Source organism: Felis catus, chromosome A2 (genome assembly GCF_018350175.1).
Source record: "Felis catus isolate Fca126 chromosome A2, F.catus_Fca126_mat1.0, whole genome shotgun sequence".
NCBI lineage: Eukaryota > Metazoa > Chordata > Mammalia > Carnivora > Felidae > Felis > Felis catus.
In genome coordinates, this window is record NC_058369.1 from 101,285,768 (window position 1) to 101,309,751 (window position 23,984).

The 23,984-nt window shown below is 37.5% G+C and overlaps 1 protein-coding gene across 1 annotated transcript in view; it reads right to left on the bottom strand.

Moving 5' to 3' along the window:
• COL28A1 (collagen type XXVIII alpha 1 chain) overlaps positions 1-22,957 on the bottom strand; it is a 176,515-nt gene extending 153,558 nt beyond the window's left edge. The window contains exons 1-7 of the mRNA XM_006929203.5: positions 22,804-22,957; positions 19,565-19,725; positions 18,173-18,729; positions 11,542-11,562; positions 9,786-9,842; positions 5,919-5,972; positions 1,568-1,609 (exon numbers count right to left, since the gene is read on the bottom strand). Of these exons, the coding sequence (XP_006929265.3) occupies positions 1,568-1,609; positions 5,919-5,972; positions 9,786-9,842; positions 11,542-11,562; positions 18,173-18,729; positions 19,565-19,691 (858 nt within the window). The 5' untranslated portion in view covers positions 19,692-19,725; positions 22,804-22,957. The remainder of the gene's footprint in view (positions 1-1,567; positions 1,610-5,918; positions 5,973-9,785; positions 9,843-11,541; positions 11,563-18,172; positions 18,730-19,564; positions 19,726-22,803) is intronic.
• Between the last annotated feature and the right edge of the window lie 1,027 nt (positions 22,958-23,984).

Consider the following 23,984-nt stretch of genomic DNA (forward strand, 5'->3'; position numbering starts at 1 on the left):
TCCTCTTTAGGCACCTCCTCTCACCATTTTCCAACCCATAGCCTTCCATCAGGTCAATGCTCATGGCACTCTCCATCTGGAATGCTTGTCCCTTCCACCTTTCTGCTCTATCCTTTCCAGTCACAATCCTACTCTCCAGAAGTCATTCTATAAAACCCATCCCGATAGCTTCAATCTTCTCTGAAGGCCCATAATAATTTGTGCATTCAGTTTTTACAGTATTTTGACATTCTGCTTCATGGTGTAGCTATTTTTTTTCAAAAATTAAAGTATAGTTGACATACAATGTTGCATTAGATTCAGATGTACAACATACTGATTCAATTTCTCTATACGTTATGCTATGCTCATCACAAAGTGTAACTACAATCTGTCACCATACAATGTTCTTACATTACTGTTGACTATATTTCTTATATGGTACCTTTCATCCCTGTGACTTATTCATTCCATAACTGGAAGCCTATACTTCCTACTCCCATTCACCCATTTTGCTGCCCCCAGACTCCCTTTTGGCAACCAATATTGTAGCTATTTTAGATATTTTAATCTCTCCTATAGCAAACTTTTCAAAAAATATGAGTGCTTTGTCTTAATTTCTTTTCACATAATAATATGCTTTACATGTAGACAACACCTAAGAAATACTTCCTAAAAGAACAACACACATATCTGAATGAATTTCCATTGATTATCAATCTTTCTATTAGACTTACTCATAAAGTTTATTAAAGACACCAAGAGACCAGTTTTTAAAACCTCTGGGCCTGTCTCCTGGGCTTTTGCCAGGGGGACAGCCAGGAAGAGAAATGTGACATGGTCTTTTTTTATTCACTGTACACCTTCTCTGCGCTTTGCAACTTTACTACAACTCCCAGAAAAATGAAAAAGAAGAAATTTTCTGTAATTATTTCTCAGGCAATCTCTAACATCTTCTAATTTTAGAGATAATAAATCAACTAGAATGCTTTTTCTTTTGTCTGCAGATCAAATTTACAAAAGCATAGTTTAGACTATTAGTTCTGTGCTCCTAGAATTTTTAACGCATTCTTTATTGGAAAAAAACAAACAAACAGAGGTGTCTGGGTGGCTTAGTTGGTTAAATGTCTGAATCTTCATTTTGGCTCCAGTCATGATCTCATGGTTCGTGAGATTGAACCCCACGGCCAGCTCTGCATTGACAGTGTGGAACCTGCTTGGGATTCTCTCTCTCCCTCTTTCTCTTCCCTTCCCCCTCTCTCAAAAATAAATAAACATATTTAAAAAAACACAAGAAGCAAAGAAAAATATTTTCCTGAGTTGAGTCTTCCACAAAACCCACTTAGGTATCCAAGAATGTCATGTGCTTGACCACCCTGTGTCATCATCACTCCTGTTGAGCAGAACATTTTCTCCCCATATTTCCATTTCCAAGGCCATGTCTGTCTGACTGCCCATCTGTGCCATCAAGAGCACACGTATATGTAAGTCATTTTTGCACTTGTACTACAGGGGGCAAAATGATCATTTACAGAACCTTAGCATCCTAGATTACATTCTGGGGAAAGCATTCCACTTGCATACATACCCCTGGGCCTCTTTCTCCAGGCTCCCCTTTTTGAGCATCACCCTGTGGGGGAGAAAAAAAACTCAGTCAAAATTCCACAGCCCTACAGAGTGACTGATTGCTCAATAAAATGCTCGGAATAAAATTATTCCGAATTCCCAGATTAATAGGTTAACCCAGTGGGGAAAAATTTTTTGGCCTTCACCATTGACATTTTCACCATGGAGTCTAGGGCAGAAAATCGCTGTTCAGATAGCCTTTGCCCTTTGGAGCGAAGCCAGATGCATAGGGTGCAGACTCCAGATACATTTTCATAGCTTAGGCCTAGGTTTGCTTCTCAGTTTAACAACACAGCCCTTGTTCTCAAATGCAGCATTGTACCCAATCGGAGCCAGGCACTCTGGCTTTTCTCCAAGGGGCTTTGGAATGTTTTCCAAGATGTCCTTAAGAGTAATTGCTTGATTTCGGCAAGACTTAGGAAAATATATGATGTGGCACAAAATTACAAGCCAAATAAATGAAATGTAAACATAAATTTAAAACAGGTATTTAACAAAACAAAAAGAAGACACGATGGCATCATTTCGGACTCACATGATGAGGAGGTACAGTTGTGTGTGTTATAAAGCTGCTCGAGGATTCTTCACATTCCCTTTTTTTTTAAATTAATTTTTAAAATTTCATCCAAGTTAGTTAGCATATAGTGCTTTCAGGAGTGATTTCAGGAGTAGGTTTCTTAGTGCCCCTTACCCATTTAACCATCCACCCTCCCACACCCCCTCCAGTAACCCTCCGTTTGTTCTCCATATTAAAGAGTCTCTTATGTTTTTGTCCCACTCCCTGTTTTTATGTTATTTTTGCTTCCCTTCCCTTATCTTCATCTGTTCTGTGTCTTAAAGTCCTCATACGAGTGAAGTCATAGGATACTTGGCTTTCTCTGACGGACTAATTTCACTTAGCATAATACCCTCTAGTTCCATCCTCATAGTTGCAAATGGCAAGATTTCATTCTTTTGGTTGCCGAGTAATACCCTATTGCATATATATGCCACGTCTTCCTTATCCATTCATCCATCGGTGGACATTTGGGCTCTTTCCATTCTTTGGCTATTGTTGATAGTGCTGCTATAAACATTGGGGTGCATGTGCCCCTTTGAAACAGCACACCTGTAACCCTTGGATAAACACCTAGTAGTGCAATTGCCGGGTCATAGGGTAGTTCTGTTTTTAAATTTTTGAGGAACCCCCAGACTGTTTTCCAGAGTGGATGCACCAGTTTGCATTCCCACCAGCAGTGCAAAAGAGATCCTCTTTCTCCACATCCCCGCCAATATCTGTTGTTGCCTGAGTTGTTAATGTTAGCCATCTGACAGGTGTGAGGTGGTATCTCATGGTGGTTTTGATTTGTATTTCCCTGATGATGAGTGATGCTGAGCATTTTTTCATGTGTCAGGTGGCCATCTGGATATCTTCTTGGAGAAGTGTCTATTCATGTCTTTTGCCCATTTCTTCACTGGACTATTTGTTTTTTGGGTGTTGAGCTGGATAAGTTCTCTATAGATTTTGGATACTAACCCTTTATCTGATATGTCGTTTGTAAATATCTTCTCCCATTCCATTGGTTGCCTTTTAGTTTTGCTGATTGTTTCCTTTGCTGTGCAGAGGTCTTTTATTTTGATGAGGTTCCAATAGTTCATTTTTGCTTTTGCTTCCCTTGCCTCCAGAGACGTGTTGAGTAAGAAGTTGCTGTGGCCAAGGTCAGAGAGGTTTTTGCTTGCTTTCTCTTCAAGGATTTTGATGGCTTCCTGTCTTACATTTAGATCTTTCATCCGTTTAGAGTTTGTTTTTGTGTATGGTGTGAGAAAGTGGTCAAGTTCATTTTTCTACATGTCTCTGTCCAGTTTTCCCAGCACCACTTTCTGAAGAGACTGTCTTTATTCCATTGGATATTTTTTCTTGCTTTGTCAAAGATTAGTTGGCCACATGTTTGTGGGTCCATTTCTGGGTTCACTATTCTGTTCCATTGATCTGAGTGTCTCTTTTTGTGCCAGTACAATACTGTCTTGATGATTACAACTTTGTAATACAACTTGAAGTCCAGTATTGTGATGCCTCCTGCTTTTTTTTTTTTTCAAGAGTGCTTTGGCTATTCAGGGTCTTTTCTTGTTCCATACAAATTTTAGGATTGTTTGTTCTAGCTCAATGAAGAATCCTGGTGTTATTTTTTAGGCGTTGCATTGAATATGTGCATTGCTTTGGATAGTATTGACATTTTAGCAATATTTGTTCTTCCTATTGAGGAGCATGGAATATTTTTCCTTTGTGTGTGTGTGTGTGTGTGTGTGTGTGTGTGTGTGTGTATTCTTCAATTTCTTTCATAAGCTTTCTATAGTTTTCAGTGTGTAGATTTTTCACCTCTTTGGTTAGGTTTATTCCTAGATATTTTATGGTTTTTGGTGCAATTATAAATGGGATCAATTCCTTGATTTCTCTTTCTGTTGCTTCATTGTTGGTGTATAGCAATGCAACTGATTTCTCAACATTGATTTTATATCCTGCAACTTTGCTGAATTCATGAATCAGTTCTAGCAGTTTTTTGGTGGAATCTTTTAGGTTTTCCATATAGCATATCATGTCATCTGCGAAGAGTGAAAGTTTGACCTCCTCCTGGCTGATTTGGATGCCTTTTATTCTTTGTGTTGTCTGATTGCAGAGACTGATTTCCAATACTATGTTGAATAACAGTGGTGAGAGGAGACATCCCTGTCTTTTTCCTGACCTTAGGGGGAAAGCTCTCAGTTTTTACCCATTGAGGATGATATTAACGTTGGGTCTTTCATATATCGCTTTATGATCTTGAGGTATGATCCTTCTATCCTTCCTTTCTTCAAGGTTTTTACCAAGAAAGAATGCTGCATTTTGTCAAATGCTTTTTCTGCATCTGTTGAGAGGATCATGTGGTTCTTGTCCTTTCTTTTATTGACGTGATGAATCACATTGATTGTTTTGCAGTTATTGAACCAACCCTGCATCCCAGGTATAAATCCCACTTGGTTGTAGTGAATAATTTTTTTAATGTATTGTTGGATCCGGTTGGCTAATATCTTGTTGAGGATTTCACATTCCCTTTCTTTGACAAGGAAGTAATTGGCTTTCATGTATCTAAATACTTTAATGCATCTAACTTATTCTCTTTTTCATTACCTCCCTAAACATAGTTTCAGAAGTGCAGTTATTGGGTTAAATTCTGAGTATTTGAATACATCTTATGTAGTGCCTAATTGCTTTCCAAAATGTGCCAAGTTACCTTTGCAATGAACAAACCACCCATTGCTATCACTAGCTATTATTTTAATATCACTGTGGTAACTGCTATAAAAAAATTTTTTTAATCTGAAATACACAAAAAAGAACCCACCCCAAACTATGTGAACTAGAAAATTGCTCCCCTCTCCACACAAAAACAACCCAACAACCCTGGACTCCAAAGTTTCTAAAATGTGAATAATTAATATTGAAGAGTACCTCATTATCTCTTTTTAAGTATCATTCACTATACAGTGAAAATAAATATTCTTCTACTTCTTTATTTACTGATTTTATTTCCTTTCTTGAAAATTGTTGGTTCCTTTTACCAATTAATTATTAGTGGTTTGATATTTCCTTATCTGTTTTATAAAGTCTTTATATACTATAGAAATTAACCCAGTATCCATTGTATTTAAAGCAAATATTTCCCTGTTTTCCTCTTCATTTTAATTATTATTTTTCATTATATAGAATTTTGCCATAAATTTTCACGTAGTTATATCTCTCTCCTGTGACTCTTTTCATCACTCTTGAACTTGGAAGATCATCATCTGAAATATTATCTGATTTTTTAAAAATTAATCTAGAATATTTTTTTATGGGCTCACAAATAAAAGAACTAGGGAAATGCCTGAAGATGGACTGGGAGTAAGAGATACTTGTTTTTTCTATTATTATCATAGGTCGGTTATACATAAAATGGATCTATAAAAAACATAAGTGCCAATATCAATTTCATATGGGATATGTATTAGTAATTCATGGAACAATGTAAAAATTAATAGGGTCACCATTATGTAATTACCAATTTCTATTTGTTCAGTATCCCTACGTTTCCCAGATTTATTAACTAAAATGGTCATATATTACTTAGAATTTGTAAATGCAAGCTAACACAAACCAGACAATATGGGAAGTAAACATCCTGTAGTCTTCACAGAAATCATCATATTTCCAGCACTGATATATAGTACAGTTCTCTTTTGTTTTCTTCAGTTTTGTTCTTTAAATGAATCTAGAAAGAGATACATTCGTTTATAAAGAAAGCTGTTTATTTATTTACCGGGTTTCCTTTTGGTCCTCGTTCACCTTTGATACCTGGGTTTCCATGTGTACCCTGAAGGCAAAGGGAAAATGATTGCATTAAGCAGGCATTATATTCGTTTCTTACACATTACAATAATTTCTGATCAGCTCCATCTCATAAAATGAGGGAAGACTGTAAAAAAACTTAACCTACCAAGCAGAGATTTATCTGTATTCTCTCTTTTACTACAAACAAGGAAGACTGCACTGTCTTGAAGAGGTAGATTCTCTAGATTTGCTCAAAAGAGAACAATGTCTCTCCCTCCCTAATATCCAAGGGATAATCTCAAAGATGAGAGAAGAGGGGCAACCTGGGTAGCTCAGTCAGTTAAACGTCCTACTCTTGATGTCAGCTCAGGTCATGATCTCGCAGTTTATGAGATCAAGCCCCATATCGGGCTCTGTACTGGCAGCATGGAAACTTCTTGGGATTCTCTGTCTCCCTCTCTCACTAGCCCTGTCCTTCTCTCTCTCTTTCTCTCTCTCTCCAAATAAAGAAACTTAAAGAAGAAGAAGAAGAAGAAGAAGAAGAAGAAGAAGAAGAAGAAGAAAAGATGAGAGAACTGGCACAAAAAGAGACACTCAGATCAATGGAACAGAATAGTGAACCCAGAAATGGACCCACAAACATGTGGCCAACTAATCTTTGACAAAGCAAGAAAAAATATCCAGTGGAATAAAGACAGTCTCTTCAGAAAGTGGTGCTGGGAAAACTGGACAGAGACATGTAGAAAAATGAACTTGACCACTTTCTCACACCATACACAAAAACAAACTCTAAACGGATGAAAGATCTAAATGTAAGACAGGAAGCCATCAAAATCCTTGAAGAGAAAGCAAGCAAAAACCTCTCTGACCTTGGCCACAGCAACTTCTTACTCAACACGTCTCTGGAGGCAAGGGAAGCAAAAGCAAAAATGAACTATTGGAACCTCATCAAAATAAAAGACCTCTGCACAGCAAAGGAAACAATCAGCAAAACTAAAAGGCAACCAAAGGAATGGGAGAAGATATTTACAAACGACATATCAGATAAAGGGTTAGTATCCAAAATCTATAGAGAACTTATCCAGCTCAACACCCAAAAAACAAATAGTCCAGTGAAGAAATGGGCAAAAGACATGAATAGACACTTCTCCAAGAAGATATCCAGATGGCCACCTGACACATGAAAAAATGCTCAGCATCACTCATCATCAGGGAAATACAAATCAAAACCACCATGAGATACCACCTCACACCTGTCAGATGGCTAACATTAACAACTCAGGCAACAACAGATATTGGCGGGGATGTGGAGAAAGAGGATCTCTTTTGCACTGCTGGTGGGAATGCAAACTGGTGCATCCACTCTGGAAAACAGTCTGGGGGTTCCTCAAAAATTTAAAAACAGAACTACCCTATGACCCGGCAATTGCACTACTAGGTGTTTATCCAAGGGTTACAGGTGTGCTGTTTCAAAGGGGCACATGCACCCCAATGTTTATAGCAGCACTATCAACAATAGCCAAAGAATGGAAAGAGCCCAAATGTCCACCGATGGATGAATGGATAAGGAAGACGTGGCATATATATGCAATAGGGTATTACTCGGCAACCAAAAGAATGAAATCTTGCCATTTGCAACTATGAGGATGGAACTAGGGCTATTATGCTAAGTGAAATTAGTCAGTCAGAGAAAGCCAAGTATCCTATGACTTCACTCGTATGAGGACTTTAAGACACAGAACAGATGAAGATAAGGGAAGGGAAACAAAAATAACATAAAAACAGGGAGTGGGACAAAAACATAAGAGACTCTTTAATATGGAGAACAAACGGAGGGTTACTGGAGGGGGTGTGGGAGGGTGGATGGCTAAATGGGTAAGGGGCACTAAGGAATCTACTCCTGAAATCACTCCTGAAAGCACTATATGCTAACTAACTTGGATGTAAATTATCTAAAAAAATAATTAAATAAAAAGAAAAATAATAAAATTTTTAAAAAAGAAGAAGAAGAAAATATGAGAGAAGAGAGTGCTCCAATCCTGTTCCAGAAAGGCGTTTTGTTTTCCTATTCTCAACCGCCATAAAGCTGGCTTTTCTGAGAGTTTTTAGGGAGACTCAGTAAATGCTAAATGACATAGTTTTGTGTCTATCTCTATTAAAACATGGTATGTTACAGCATAGGGAATATAGTTAATGGTATTGTAATAGTGCTGTATAGTGACAGATGGTAGCTGCACTTGTGGTGAACACAGCATCATGTATAAACTTGTTGAATCACTGTGTTGAACACCTGAAGCTAATATAACATTGTGTGTCAACTCTACTTCCGTTAAAAAATGGTACATTAATCTCTAACAATATTGAGTGACTAAAATTGTCAGATTAGCTCAGCAACTAGTAAATTTTCTTTACAGTTCGTTCTAAAACATAATTGAATATCCCAAGTACACCTTCCCAGAAAACCTCTTGGTGTAATAAACATAAATGAAGACTTTATAAGAAGGGGAAGTTTAAACCTTTGCTTTGGCCAAAATCAGCTTCTACTGGCTGCCACATTATCCTATAACATAGCTAACTTACATTTTGGAGAAAAAAAATAAAGGACAGAACCTCCTGCTTTCTAATGCCTCAATTGATAGAATGGTTTGAAAAAATATAGTCTTTGGACCCAAGTCTCAAGAGAAAGTGTGCACAGTCTAAGCAATTCACAGTGCACATTCCGCTCCCTGCCCCCAAATACAAGCATTCCTTCAAAAACTGTATCAATGCATTTTTGTGAGATATGTCCACTGGGCTTATGACCTCAAAGGTTTGAAACAACATAAGTAAATGGAATACTGAATGAGCAGCATGGATGCATCAGAATGAAATGTATTAGAGAAATATATAGTATCTCTACCATTGTGGTGTTTTTTCAAGTCCCTTCCCAGTACCTAGATGGTACCTTCCAGATGTTAGGCCAGAATATAAAGGAAACAGTCCTTTTGGGATTATCTTATCAAGTATTGAATCATCATAGTAAATCCTGCCTTTAACCTTTAGTTGCCAAGTTCCATTTCACAGGATTCACTCTAATCCCCAAAGCTTCCTGACCAGCTTCCTCCCTGAGAGGCCCACACAGTGTTGCTCTTGGATACATGTGAAGTCACAGTTAGCTTCCAGAGAGATCCGTGTCACTTGTTCTTAGGTGGAGTGGGATAAAGCTTTCCCTAAAGCACCAAGGATTTGTATGACCTTTTTCTTTGTTTTCACTTCAGTGTTGAGAAATTCTGGCCCCAACTGTCACATCAGACGTGATCCTGAAATATCCTTTGTGAGAACAGCTTCATCATTTTAAACCCAATCTGCCCTCAGTTCAGTTCAGGTCAGGAAAATCCCAGGCCTGTTTGTAAGGACAGAGTGTATCCCTTTAGGAATAAAAGAAAAAAACAGCATTTCCGTGTTTGCTGCTATTTGCACACAACTGCTTTTCTTTCTCTTTCTTTCTTTCTTTCTTTCTTTCTTTCTTTCTTTCTTTCTTTCTTTTTTATTCTTGAGAGAGAAAGAGACAGAGCATGAGCGGGGAAAGAGCAGAGCAAAAGAGGGACACAGAATCCAAAGCAGGCTCCAGGCTGTCAGCACAGAGCCCAACACAGGGCTCCAACCCATGAACCGCGAGATCATGACCTGAGCCGAAGATGGACGCTTAACCGACTGAGCCACCCAGGCGCCCCACAACTTCTTTTCAACAGCATCAAACAGTCCTGCGATTTCAAGCGTCAGTAGAGCAATCGTGACTAGGGCTTCCTGACTTGACTGTAAGTTCAAAGTAGAAACATACAAAAAAAAAAAAAAAAAAAAGTGGAAACATACTCACAGGAGGCCCTGGATCGCCTGGATCCCCTTTCTCACATTCACAAATCTTGTGTTCACACTGAGTCAAGAATGAAATCCAATATTAACACATAATGAAATGCAGCATTTCAAATCTTATTCCCTTGAAGAAATTTTACCAAGCAAATTTATGGAGTTTTTGCTCTCCCTTTTCAAGTCTTCTAGGCTAACTCAGATCTGGTAAGAGCCAGCTAATAAAGTATTACTAAACATTGCCATGGTTAGATAAATTAGACCTCCCACCAAAAATATATGTATAACATCTAGTTGCCAGTTAAAAGGGAAAATAAACATTTTCAGTGGATTTTTGGAATTTCTTCCTTTTCTCTTCTATACAGTACATCAAAGCTCAATAACATACAAATATCAAATATTCCTTTAGTCAAAAAGGAAAACATGTGGCATACCATATTTTATCAATTCTAGGATGTACATTTCTCCTTATTTTAACATGTCTGAAATCAGAATGAGTCTTATTTGAATCAGGCCTGATCATAATGAAGGTGTTATTTTCTGCACATGTTCTTCAAAACTTACAGAATGAAATGGAAGAAAACTCCAGAGACACTACTGGAGCACACTCAAGAAATGCTGCATCACCAGTGTTTTTGATGGTGCACAGGGTGATATTGGGGGGAGGTGGGAGGAAGGGCATCAATGACTCAGAGACAAAAAGCCATGCAGAGGATTTAGACTCTGAATGCGAAGAACTTTTAGAAATAACCAATTTAGTTTGCTTCTACTTTCCCTTATACGTATGTACAAAAGTGATACAGGATTTAAAACTTTATGTCTAAATAAATCTAAAGGGACTCTTACCATAAGTATAAAATCAAGAATTGTAATTTATAAGAAGTTACTATATCACAGCTTAATTGGCAGGGTCCTTTCCTATCTCAGTGGTACACAAAACAATGGTGTCTCTGACCATTTGATGAAACATGGTGTTCTGCAGGGTCTGGTTGGCTCCTATTATCTGTACATTTCCTGATGTTTAATAAGCAGTTTATCAAACAAAATTCGCATGTTCCAAACTCTGTGTTAAGAAACACATATGCAGTATAGAAGTCCTCAGCAACATTGTGGTCTTCGATTGTGCTAAGCACTATCCAAACGATATTAGCCAGCTTCCTTTGCCACTTGGTATGGTTGCCACCAGCAAGAAGGGGAATGAACTTAAAGTCAATCCGTGGGCAGCAGCAGGAGACTCTGAGTGGTGTCTCTGGGCTAGGAATCTTGGCTAACACACCTCCCAAAGTGAAGGATCCCCATGAGTAGCTGGTATCAGAGACATGCTTAGAATAAAGGAAGTGTTACCAAAACAAGCAAAAACTATGCCATTTAGTGTGGGGGGGGGGGGGGGCACCTGGCTGGTTCAGTTGGTGGAATGTGTGACTCTTGATCTCAGAGTTGTGAGTCCAAGCCCTGCATTGGGTGTAGAGATTACCTAAAAATAAAATCTTTTAAAAAAATTATGCATTTTGGCTACCACTGATTTCTAAAGTTACTCTCTAAAATCATATTAAATATTTCTTACTTTTTCTAAATTTTCCAATCTGCAGTAGATAAAATCTGCAGCATAAAAGAAATCAGATGGCTGCCTCAAAATTGGATCATTTTAGAAAGAATTAAGCATTTTTGTTTAGACACTCTTTATCTTCTAATGTGAATTACAATGCTGATTTGATTATGCAAACTTTTAGAGTTAATTCATAGTAATCAAAGCATGTGGTGCTTACCTTCTTTTCAAATAAGATATCCTAGGAGGGAAAAAAGAATAAAACATTAACTCGCTTCATGGTTCTGCTTCCAGCTTCTTATTAGTCTTAATTATTCTCTATGGGATATGCAATTTTCAAGAAGAATAGCAATTCAGTCTTTTTAACCTTATAAAAGCAGTAGAGCCTCCCAGCCAACCTCCCAAGGAGCACTCTGAGCCATATCACAAGAGACAGGAAGGGCACTAACATTAAAAATTACTCTTTTTTGAGGAACTTTATCTTGTTACATCCTATGTTCTAGCTTTTGTTTTCTTAATCAGCTCTCTAATCTCCATAATTTGGCTACAAGCTTTTCACTTTTACTTGTAAAGACTTAGCCAGAATACATAATTGTATGTTTTCTCTACTTTTATTTTTCCATCCCTATACATACATGCATTTTTTCAAACATTAAAACATTAAGTTTAGCGTGATAATTTCATGAAATACCAACAAGCCTTTCAAGTCAATCAGGTCCAGACTCTCATTTTGCCTCAAGGAAACTTGAGTCTGCTGTGCTGTCACTTGCCCAATGTCATACACTTGGGTGGAGCTACCTAAACAAATTCAAGTGGTACTTTATACTTACCCACACAGTAATGAATGAGCTAGAATATTTTTCAAAACTCCTTTAAATTCACAATTTTAGAGAAATTCACAATCTAGTCTTTGTCTAACATCTTGACCTACTTCCGCTGAATGAGGTACTATCTGACAAGGGCACTAGGGCCACGTCCGAAGCCAAACATGGGAAAGAAATGAACCAATGCTTACAGATGAGAGAATTGTTTTCATAATGTAGAAATGATGTGTCAGATTGATGCCTTACAACTGGACCTGAAGGGTTAATTTCATATGATAAAATAGAAAATGGAAATAAAAAGCCCTAGAATATTTGTTGCAAGATATTAAAAATGAAGTGGGCACCTGGGTGGCTCAGTTGGTTAAGTGTCCAACTCTTGCTTCTGGCTCAGGTCATGATCTCATGGTTCGTGAATTTGAGCCCTAGATCAGGCTCTGCACTGTCAGTGGGATTCTCCCTCTCCCTCTCTCTCTGCCTCTTCCCAGCTCACATTCTTTCTCTCTCTCTCTCTCTCTCTCTCTCTCTCTCTCTCTCTCTCTCTCCTCTCTCTCTCAAAATAAATAAATAAACTTAAAAATAAAATGATAAGAAATGAAGAATGTAATGAGGAAGTTAAAGATAAGGCAGAGCTGTACCTTTATGGAGGACCCCACATCCTTTTAGTTTTATTTTTACTTTACCTTTATTTCCATACAAACTAATAATACAGAGAGAAGATGTAGCAAAATGCTTTAAGTAGTTCTAGGGATCTAATAGGAGGACAAAATTAGGCTGAGAATTAAGGATCATCTGGAGTTTTTACCCTGTGTCCACCATGAACTAGCTGTGTGGCTTTGGACAAGACACATAATTCTTCCAGGTCATTTTCCAAAAATACAAAAAATAAGAAATTTTGACCATGGGGTCTCAGGAGCTGTAAAACTCTGGCCACACACCCTATTTACAAAACTCAGAGTCTCACCAATGGCCTTTTGTCCCTTCCTTCCCCCTCACTCTCCACCCTCCTGATTTAAAATAGCCAGCCAGTATAAATTCAGGCTGAAAGCAGATGAAATGCTTGTATCTTTATGAACTAACAGGTCATGTGGAGAAATGGGAATTCAGATATACTGACAGTCTTGGTGTAATTTCCCCTCTCCAGAACATTTGGCTGTGCCTAGAAAACTGAAGATGTGCATACTTTATTTCTAGGTTGCCCAGGATGAGTCCTTGTTTCCACCTGTTACTCTGACATCCCTTCCAGACATATCTTAGAGAAATTCCTGAAGTACTTGTATATTTCAGCATTCATTATTTTCAGTAGTGAAAATTTGGAAATAATGAAAATATCCATCAGTATTAGAATGGGTCAATAACTGAAATATTATTCAGCAGTTAAAGTGAATCCATTGGGACTACATATTTCAACATAGAAAATTTCCCAAGGACAGGGAGTGATAAAGCAAGCTGCGGAGGGATTTATAGAATGTGATCCAAATTATGAAAATATTTTGAACACATGTGAGAAGTTTAGCTTTCCTGGGAAGGAGAGAGGGAAAGGAATTTGAAAATAGTTCAAGATATAATAAACAAGTAATAATTCAAGTCAAATTGTAATGTTTGAAAGCAACTACTGAAATAAAGAAAAATGCAAAGTTCTGTCACCTTACAACCTTTTTATAATAAGCAACACCCTTCTATTATCTAGCATCAGTTTTTAAGCTCATGAATTTAGCTGCCACTATGCCTGATGTATAGTTTTACACTTTTTTCAGCTCTTCCTTTGAGAATTTAATTTCTGCTGTGCCATGTTAACTCTTTTTTTTTTTTTAATTTTTTTCAACTTTTATTTATTTTTGGGACAGAGAGAGACAGAGCATGAACGGGGGAGGGGCAGAGAGAGAGGGAGACACAGAATCGGAAATAGGCTCCAGGCTCCGAGCCATCAGCCCAGAGCCTGACGCGGGGCTCAAACTCGCGGACCGCGAGATCGTGACCTGGCTGAAGTCGGACGCTTAACCGACTGCGCCACCCAGGCGCCCCCCATGTTAACTCTTTAAAAATATGTGCCATGAGGCTTAAAACCATAACAACATAACTAACTAATTTTGGAACTCATTTGATTTTGTGTTTGCTGGAATTTGTATTTCTATGGAAACAAAAGTAGACCAAAGACTACACAATAGATAAGACTGTTTCAAACAAAGAACAAAGCTCTATCCCTAAGGGCACTTATAGTCTATAAGCCCCAGTGACAGAAAACAGCACACAGCAAGCAGCGTGGGAAGGAGATCCCAGACTGGGTGGGGAGGTGGGAAACAAGACAGTTTCTGGAAATAGGTGGGTTTTCTGGATAATTTTCAAGAAGAATGCAAAGGACCAGCTCATTGATGGAATGCTCCTCTATATGTCAAAGTTTATGAGGAAAAAGTCATAAGGACTAGTGTGGGCAAGAAGACAAAGGAAGCAGTGAGGAGGGACATTTGAAAGAATGGACAAAAGGGCCCATGTGGACAGAGCTGGACACCTTGGGAAGTAGTGAGTGCCTTCACTTAGCAGAGACGCAGGTTATGTGGCATACAGCTGGGAGAACGTGGTCAAAGCCATAGGAAGGGCACGTTCAGTTAAGATCTAGGCAGATGAGGGTGCCTGGGTGGCTCAGTCGGTTGAAAGTCCAACTTTGGCACAGGTCATGATCTCACAGTTAGTGGGTTCGAGCTCTGCGTTGGGCTTTGTGCTGACAGCTCAGAGCCTGGAGTCTGCTTCAGATTCTGTGGTTCACTCTCTCTCTGCTCCTCCCCTGCTCATGCTCTGTGTTTCTTTCTCTCAAGAATAAATAAACATTACAAAAATTTAAAAAAATATCTATGCGGTTGCTCTAGTTTAAATGGAAGGGATAAATGGAGAAAAGCCCTCCCTGGAGCGAAAGAAGGTGCATTTTATTAATGGAGGCAGAGTTCTATGATGGCATATATGTGGAAGGAAAAGACTAGAATAGAACTGCCAATTTTGTGAATGAGTATGAGGTCAATGCTCTGAGAAGGGGACAGAGGACATGTGAGGAAGGTGGCAAAGGTATTGGCACGGTAGCAGATAGGATCAGAACAAAGAACTTAATAGGCGAGGATTACAAACTGTGACAAAAAAAATATCTACAGCTTAATATAATGGCAAAATAGCCACCATAACATCTTTTCTGAAAGACCAACTATATGTATGGGATATTGGGTTGGAATTGTTTCCTTGGTTTCAATACTGTTATGTAAATCATAATAAAATAGTATTAAAACATTTTACATATCCTCTTCAATGTGGAATCATCAGGTATCTCTCGGGTCATTCAGAGTTGAAATGTATTCATGGGGTTCTTACATGATACTTTCTACTAGAGGTACCAGGGAGTTGGTAATGATTCCTTGATTTGTCTTGCTTCCTGCAAAATCTGTTCATTGTGGGCACCCATGTCCATTAAATTCAACTGAAGTCTACTCCTCAGTAAAAAGAAATAAACTGCTGATATAAAAAACAACCCAGTCGATTTCCAGAATTGTCATGCTGGGTATAAAAACCTTGACAGAAAAAGAATACACACTGCATAAGCTTGTTTATATAAAAGCCTAGAAAATGTACACTAAACTCGAGTGACAAAAATCAGATCAGGAGCTAAGAGGCAAGGGAAGGATATTGTGCAAAGAGGCGTGAGGAAATTTGGGCGTGGCAGAATGTTCTGTATCTTAACTGTATTGGTGGTTTCGTGAATGTGTACATCTATCAAAACTCATAGAATTCTGTACTTTAAGTAGATGCAATTTTTTACTTAAATTATACCTAATTAACTTCTTTTAGAAAGTCAACTACATAATCATTTCAAAATGAAAAGCTTAAAAATTCAACAAAAAAAAATGTAATGGAAATAGATTAGATGAGGAATTTTTCCAATGGCCTGATCAAGAGTCAAGTTCTGCCTCCCACATAGTGGCAATTGGAAACGTTGAAACTTAGCATATTGTTCTTTGAGGGCCTAATAAGCACTTTGGTTGCTGGAAGTGTTTGGAAAGCTGCATCTCCTGAGAAGTGGCTTGTTCATAGAGCTTCCATCTGAACAAACAAGCTGAAATCACAGGATGCTAAGCAAGAGCGGGGTCATTGGGACACTTGATCATTTTCTGGTTTCCCCCAAAAATGGACAAATAGTCCTGTGTCAAGTCTACTGCCAAGATCCTGTGTTCTGAGTTGGGCAGGAGCTCTCAGCCAAGACAGTGTGTCTAGAAGGAGTATGAACCTCCTGAGCCTACACAACTGGCCAAAGAGATGCCTCCCCTGCAACTTCTATAGTCAGCAACTGGCAACTCATTATCTCTATTCAAGTGTTCTCTCCAGCACATGCTAGAATCTTCTATTTTGGGTTCAGTGGTAAGGACTGTTTACATTATGGCACAGACAGACCTAGGCAGTTAGCCAGGTACCCCTGCACATTTCCCTTTCATGCAAAAAAGATGCTCGGGGTAAGCACTCCCCCTAACTCCCCTGGGGACTGAAATCACCATCTCCAACCTGGGCTGAGCTCTCCCTATCTACCCCCAATGCCCAAGGAAAAGAGACCAGAAACAATAGCAGCTTTGGAGGAGGGATGTTGCTTAACTGTTTCAAGGCAGTTCTGATTGAGAAAATATTAAAACACAGTTTCTATTTTCCCCCTTCAAGATAACTTCATAGGGTTAACTGTGAAGACCTCAGGGCCTTTGCATGGCATTACATTTTCAACTATAAAATGAGGATAATATAGTACCTATATCATAATATTGTTGCAAAATAAAATAAATAAAATAATGAATAAAATAAAAGATGTAAGTAAAGTACTCAGAACAATGGCTAAGACAGAGAGCACTCAAGACATGATAACTATTATTTAGATAAAATAGTTAATGTCTCATGCTGAAAACAACAGTTATAAAAATAACTTACAAGTTATTATCTTAAAGTTAATATTTAAGAGAATTAACTTACAGAATAGTTATATAAATATAACGGAAAAATATAATATAAAAATATAAATATAATATAAAAATAAAATATAAATAGAATTTAAGTTATTAACTTATAAGAATAATTTTAGGAAAAAGATTGGGAGAAGGGACAAAAGGGCAAAACAATCTCTGAAACAAGGCTGAGGTTTTTTGCAACCTATAGAAAACAGCTATATGAAATGCCTAGTATAAGGGACACATGTGCCTTGCCCTCTTCTCAAGAAATCAAAGAAAATCAGTATTTGTAGGAAAATCGATTTTTAACACTTAACAAATCAACCACTTTTTCTCTAGGAGTTTTTTCTTGAGAAATACTCTGAAGAGGGATTTTATTTTGATTGCTTTGCCTTGTGTTTTCCCAAGCAGAAAGGAAAGGATCTCACACACAGCTGAGCAATCAGCAAAGAAAAGCATCGACATAGCTAATCAGACCAATCAAATGGCACTCATTGATATGTGGGAGAAACTGTTGGGTGACTGAAGGTTGCAGGTGATTTTACATTGGGTGGGCTTGCGAACACCTAAGAAACAAGGACATAATGAAAAAATTAGAAGTCTATGAACTTTGCTTGAGTAGCATAATATTGCTGTAGGTGACATATTGAGTCAAAACGTTTCTGCAGATGTTAAATGGGGAAAAAACCCAACTTAGTACAAATACTGCAGACCACAAGTTGACCACAAATTGAATATAAGTCAGCAGTGTTCGTGATCCCAGGATATATAAACAGGAGACTGAAGTGTATAACTGGAAAGTAATTCTTCCCAAATTCTCAGCATTGGCTAGCAATAAAGTTAGGAATGCAATTCCAGAGCAGGAACTCTGGTACTTTCCCAGTTTATCTGGTGTAAACTATCAAGGAAGTGGAGAGACTTCGGAAAGATTCTCTTAGCTATTTCCAAGGTGGATTCTTTTTCCTTTATCTTTCTGACCCAGTATCTATCCTCACAGAATTTATAATTAAGGTATCAATATTATGGTTGGAAATATATATATAAGACCCACTCCTCAAGTACCTACCAGGCGATCTTGAATTTTATCTTCAAGTGTGGGATCACTCAACAGTAGAATGGGCTCGCTGGATGATTCCCCAGATATCAAACGAAGTTTGGCTTCATTGACGACAGTGGAAAGTCCAATAGTGATAAACAATATTCCTGCAGTTCTGGCGTCTTCAGAAATACTCTTGACATCTGGATTCTTTGGATGGTCAATGCCATCAGTCATCAGCAAAGCCACTTTCACACCATCTTTACGCCCTTCTCTCTTAAGCAAACTAGTGGCATTGGAGATTGCATAATAGGAGAAGGTGCCTTGCCCAATGAAATTCATAGATTTGACCCTCTGTTTAAAAGTCTTCAGATCCTTCCAAGAAGAAAAAGGTGGATCAATTTGGACAGAGGTGCTAAACTGAAGTGCTGCCAGTTTGATATCATATTTCAAGGAGCGAACCGGGGTCAGTTGGAAAACCTTGTCACTCAAGCTAGCCACAAAATCTTTCTGTTTATCAAAGAGAACAATTTTAGAACTTTCAGAGCTGTCCACAATGAAGACCACATCTATGAAGCAAGTAGAGTCTGAAATAGAACAAACAGTTTAGGCAAAATATGTGTTCCTAATCAGGAAACCACTTTGCCTAAGGAAAGCCCTGAGGTGGTGGGATGTGTGTTGTTTTGGAGAGGAGAGGGGAGTGCAAAAGAGAGGTGCCTTGGAGATGGGGCTTAAGTTGTGAAGAACTACATCTCTTTCCAAATCTAGAAATTCTTTGCCTCTTAAAATCATGCAAATGAAAAGCAAACAAATAAAGTGCCATGTATATCGAGCATCTCCTCAAAGTAAAAGCTGCTTAGAAATCCAGCAAATATTGGGCAAAGCTGTCTAGACGTAAACAACACTCTGCCTAAATCTCAGGTTCTATGTCACATTCATGAGGCTTCATCTTGTTTGGATAGTTGGTTTGGGGATTTTTTTTTTTTTAGCTGTTTTGAAATCCAGGGAGAAAACAACTATACACATCACTTTAGCAATAAGGGGGAATCTTAAAAACAGAGAACCTGAGCTTGAATTCTAGCTCTGCATCTTACTAATTCATTTGTCTATGGCCTGAGATATGCCATTTAATCTCTCTGGGCCACCATTTCTTTATGAGAGTGGCACTTTCTGTCATTACTATTTTATAAAGCTACTGTGAGGCTCAAATGAGATAATGAATGTACAAGGGCTCTAAAACGTCTAAAGTTTTTATAAGTATCCTTTGTATGTATACAAGGTATATTATTATCACAACATAATTATATTAAAATAGAATATTACATATGGTTTTATATATGTATGGTTTGATAGTTATATCAAGTGTTATTCAGAAAAAATATTCAGGCTAAAACTAATCATTAAAAATATATTTTTTTTTACCCTGGAAGTTATTTTTCTTTGCAAGTAAATTGGACTTTGATCCTTTCTTTCTTTGTCCACGTATTGTTTGACTCATAAAAGCTGGCAAAAGCAGGAGATAGAAGACAAAATGTCTGTTCCACATCATGGCAGGTGGTGAAAGGTCATCTGTCTTGTAGCACCTTTAATAGAAAAATCAGTTATAAATACTTTGGTAAAATAAAATGTTTGCTATTTTTTAATTTCAAGCCAGCAGAATTGAAAACCAGCATGTGACAAGAGAAAAGCGTTTTCATTCATATATCCAGAAAAACATCTACACTGAGATTTTAGAAGATTTTAATTGAAATAAATCATGGCACCACAAGCCAACACTTATTACTGAATATTTCTATATAGTCAAAGAATTACAGCCAAGTAATCTGAATTTCCCATTTTATTATGAGAAGCAGAGAGTGGGAAAAGCCATTTGAGAACACTTCAGTCCCACTCTGTATGATGACCATGGTTCAAGCATAGGGTCTGTTTTGACATTTCCACATTCTTCAAGGTGATATCAGATTGCTACATGGTTGTTTCATTATAACTAATTCCTGATGATCTCAATATTTTCACAGGGTTGTAGAGAACCACCATCATCCCAGTCTTAATAATACATGCACAACTTTAGTGACTTCAAAAGGCTAGTCAAAAATGAAATTGCCCTTGTATTCCCATAGAATATCATTTCTCTTTTATGCTCTTGCTTGGAAACTTCATCTACAACAGAGTTCCAAGCTGGACTACAGCTGCATATCCAATGAATCAAAAGAGTATGAGAACAAAAATAGCAGATTTGCTCAGCAACATTGTTCTTCCAGTGAAGAACTGATGGACAGAAATAAGACTTGATATCAGAACCCACTTCCTCTGAACATTCCTGTGAAACTATTTTTCTGGGTCAATTAACAATGAAAACTCTAATCCTGTATTAAATCTTCAGCCATCTTCATCCCTCAATATGCCCAGCTATCCGCTGGATGACTTTTAAACCCACAGGCTTCCCTGGCAAGAGAAGACTCACATGTGGCTAGCTCAGTATACTGGAGAAGGAACAAAAAGGCTTTTTTGAAACAATGTTCTGCATGGTTTGGAAATGCTCTCCTTCTTAAACTATACTGACTTCAGAAGTTCTGGAAAAGGAAATCACATTTTCCTTCACTTTGCCTTCAGGGAATGGGAACCAGGAAATCATGAGCATGATTTTTCCAGGCTCAAATAGGGGGTGGAAATATATGCAAAGGTAGTGAGGAATGGAATGGATCACTGACTTCTTTCATATATGCCAGATAGAGAAACCCAAAAAGGAATCAAAGCTGTTGGGTTGAGGATGAACCAATGGATGGCTCCATGCCATAATCTGTTCCTCAAGTAATATCGCCTAGCAGGAAGTTTATTAAGCTGACTCTGTATCAGTCTGGCCAAGCTTCTCTTTGGCAAGTGCGTCAAGTGCAATTGGCCAGATGTCAACAGTTTTCAGATCAGGTATGTTAAGATGTGAAGACAGCTGAATGTTTAAAAAAGAAGAAGAACAAGAAGTTTCCTGAGGAAATAAAACACATAAAGGACATCCTTCCCTCAAGTAATCCCTTGTTAACCAAAGAGAAGAATGCAGAAGGAAGTACAAGTTTAACTGAAGACTAACGTAAAAATAAGGCTGTGTAGCAAAAAACAGCTGCTATTGCATTTTCAGGGGGGCAGGCCAGGGGAATAACACCACGTCCCTGGTGTGATATATGACCTTTCCTTTTCGTTGAGCCCATTATTATAAGAAGCGTCTCAGAAGTTATAGGAATAAGAGACTGAGGATTTAATTTCATTGAAAATAAGAGGATTTTACAAGCTACACGATCAATACAACTCTTCAAAAAAAATCTAAAGAAGATGATTCCCATGCAGGACCCTGAGCAGAAAACCACTTTCTTCTCATTTGTTGGCCTCATTTTGGGCTTTGGAAATGCTGTCTTTAAATAAAGACTTGTCTTCCCTAAAACTAAGCACTTACTCATACAGTTGTGTGTGTGTGTTTACTTGTTTGTTTGTTTGTTTTGGGTTTTGTTTTTTTTTGGGGGGGGGGTTGGTCATATAACCATGAATTCACACCTGAAGCTTTTTCTATACAATGGTCACCGTCACAACGTCTTCACTAGCAACAATCACAATCTCATATTTTATTACTATTTCCTCTGTTATTTTTTATCCAGCTCTCCCAAAGCAGTCTTGCTATTCCTCTCTCTTTACTGGTATTAGCCTGAGGATACCCTTATACGTTTGGTTTCTAGTTTCACAGCCTTTCTGAAATCTCTTTCTTTTTTATTAGTTTGGCATAGTAAGAGACACTCATTTCTTATCATTTTTGCCATGTTTTATTTTGCCTCAGTTTTCAATAATTCTTACCTTTTGCTCATTTAGACATCATATACAAGCAAAATAGGTTTCAGGGGGAAAATGCCATTAAACAAAAGAAATTTATAAATTCAGATAAAAGAATAAAAGATATAAATAAATAAAATAAAAGTTAAAAGAAATTAAGAAAAGGAAAGAAAGAAAGAAAGAAAGAAAGAAAGAAAGAAAGAAATGAAAGAAAGAAAAGAAATAAAAACCTCTGTGTTTACTATAAGTGGCATTTTATAAATGCAGAGACAACGATTATCTTTAACCAAATGCTATATATTTGCCTTTTTTGCCTAAAATTTATTTTGGGTAATTATCAGCATCAATAAATCCAAGAGACTTCATATGTTATGATGTTTTAAAACTAAAATTCTTTCAGCAGAGTTTACCAATTGTATTCACAGTGTTTGCATAGCATTTATTTCACATAAAGATAAAATTATCAAATGAGCACTTTATTCAAATTGCCAAACTAACCAAGGTATAAAACATTCTGTAATTAATACTGAGTTATAAAAATATGTTCCAAATTAAGAAAAAGAGGTCCCAAAAGATATTAACATCATTGCAATGCTATGTAGTAGCCTGTGAATTAAAAATCAATTTTCAAATAATTCTGACATAAATTTTAAATGTCTACATTTTAACAATTATTTCTACTTTTCTAATAATTAATTTAAAGTAGTGGCAGAGGATAGAAAATTTTTCTATCAGCTATTATTTTCAGCTTTCTTCACATAATAAGTATGCACACCTTTCAGTCTTCCACAGTGCCTAGGTGGTCTTCTCTGATTTCAAGTGATTAAAATAAAACAGTTATGTCTTACCTTATAAAGTTTGTCAAACTGGAATTAAAGACTGATTAAGCAAATGCCAACAGCAAGGACCATTGTTGGGGATGGAGTTAGCTATTTGATATTGTTCTGTTCTGTGGAAATAAAAATTATCTTTGCTTTTGGAACTTTTGCAATCTTTTATTTGTGTTTATTAGCCTAAGTTAAAGCAAGAGTGGTCAGGCATTTGGCCAGGGTGCAAGATCTGGGTGGGATCAGTAAGTAATTTAAAGGAACAGTGTCCTCTTGGAACAAGTCTATGTTCTCCAAACTGTTATAAAAAGAACTTGAGCAGATTTTCTACATTTTCGGCATTTATTGACAGTCTGCCTTTGTGTCTCAAACCATATCCTCCTTCTATTTCTACATTTCTTTGCCTGGGGTGTGCTCTTCGTGATACTAGTTCCTAACTGCTCTATGAGGGAGTGTAAATGACAACAGACTCAGATGCAAAACTGGTTTTTCAAGAGAGGCAATGGGTTGAAAATATTGAAGCTGAATGAAGAGTATAGAGAAGTTCCTTATTCTAGCCTTTTTATGTCTGTGATTTTTGAAATTTTTCATACTACCGTTGGTATAATATACAGTGAAAGAGTGATCTGAATTTAGTTCTGGTTTTGTCTCTAATCTGGGGACCTCAGTTTCCCATTTATGAAATGAGGGAGTGAATTTATTTATCAAGATCCTGCCAAAGTATAACACAAGAGCTAGGTTTACAGTGGTCATATTCTGAGCTCTCTGTTCCAGAAAGGTAGTCACTGAAGTGGCTCCGTTCTCTTTTTTCCTGTTTTCTACCTTCTGGTTACAACCCATATTAAGATGTTTATCAGTGCAAAACATACTGCCACGAAGCCACTCGACTCCTAGACAAGTAACAGACAGGCTTCTCAAGGAACTGCCTCACAGAGAGTAGCAAGATGATCAGAGATAGCAACACAAATCTTCATGTTATAATTACTTAAAAGTAGCCTTCTTAGGAAAGCATTTTGACATTTACAGATACACTTATTGTAACATAATAGCTTCTACTTCATGAACATTTTACCAGGTGTGAGGCACTGTGCTAAATGCTTCATTCACATTATGGCATTTAGCCCTCCCAAAGCATCACCACCGACGGTACAGTAAGTGTTGTAAGAATTCATTTTGCAGATGAGGATGTTGAGGCAGAGAAT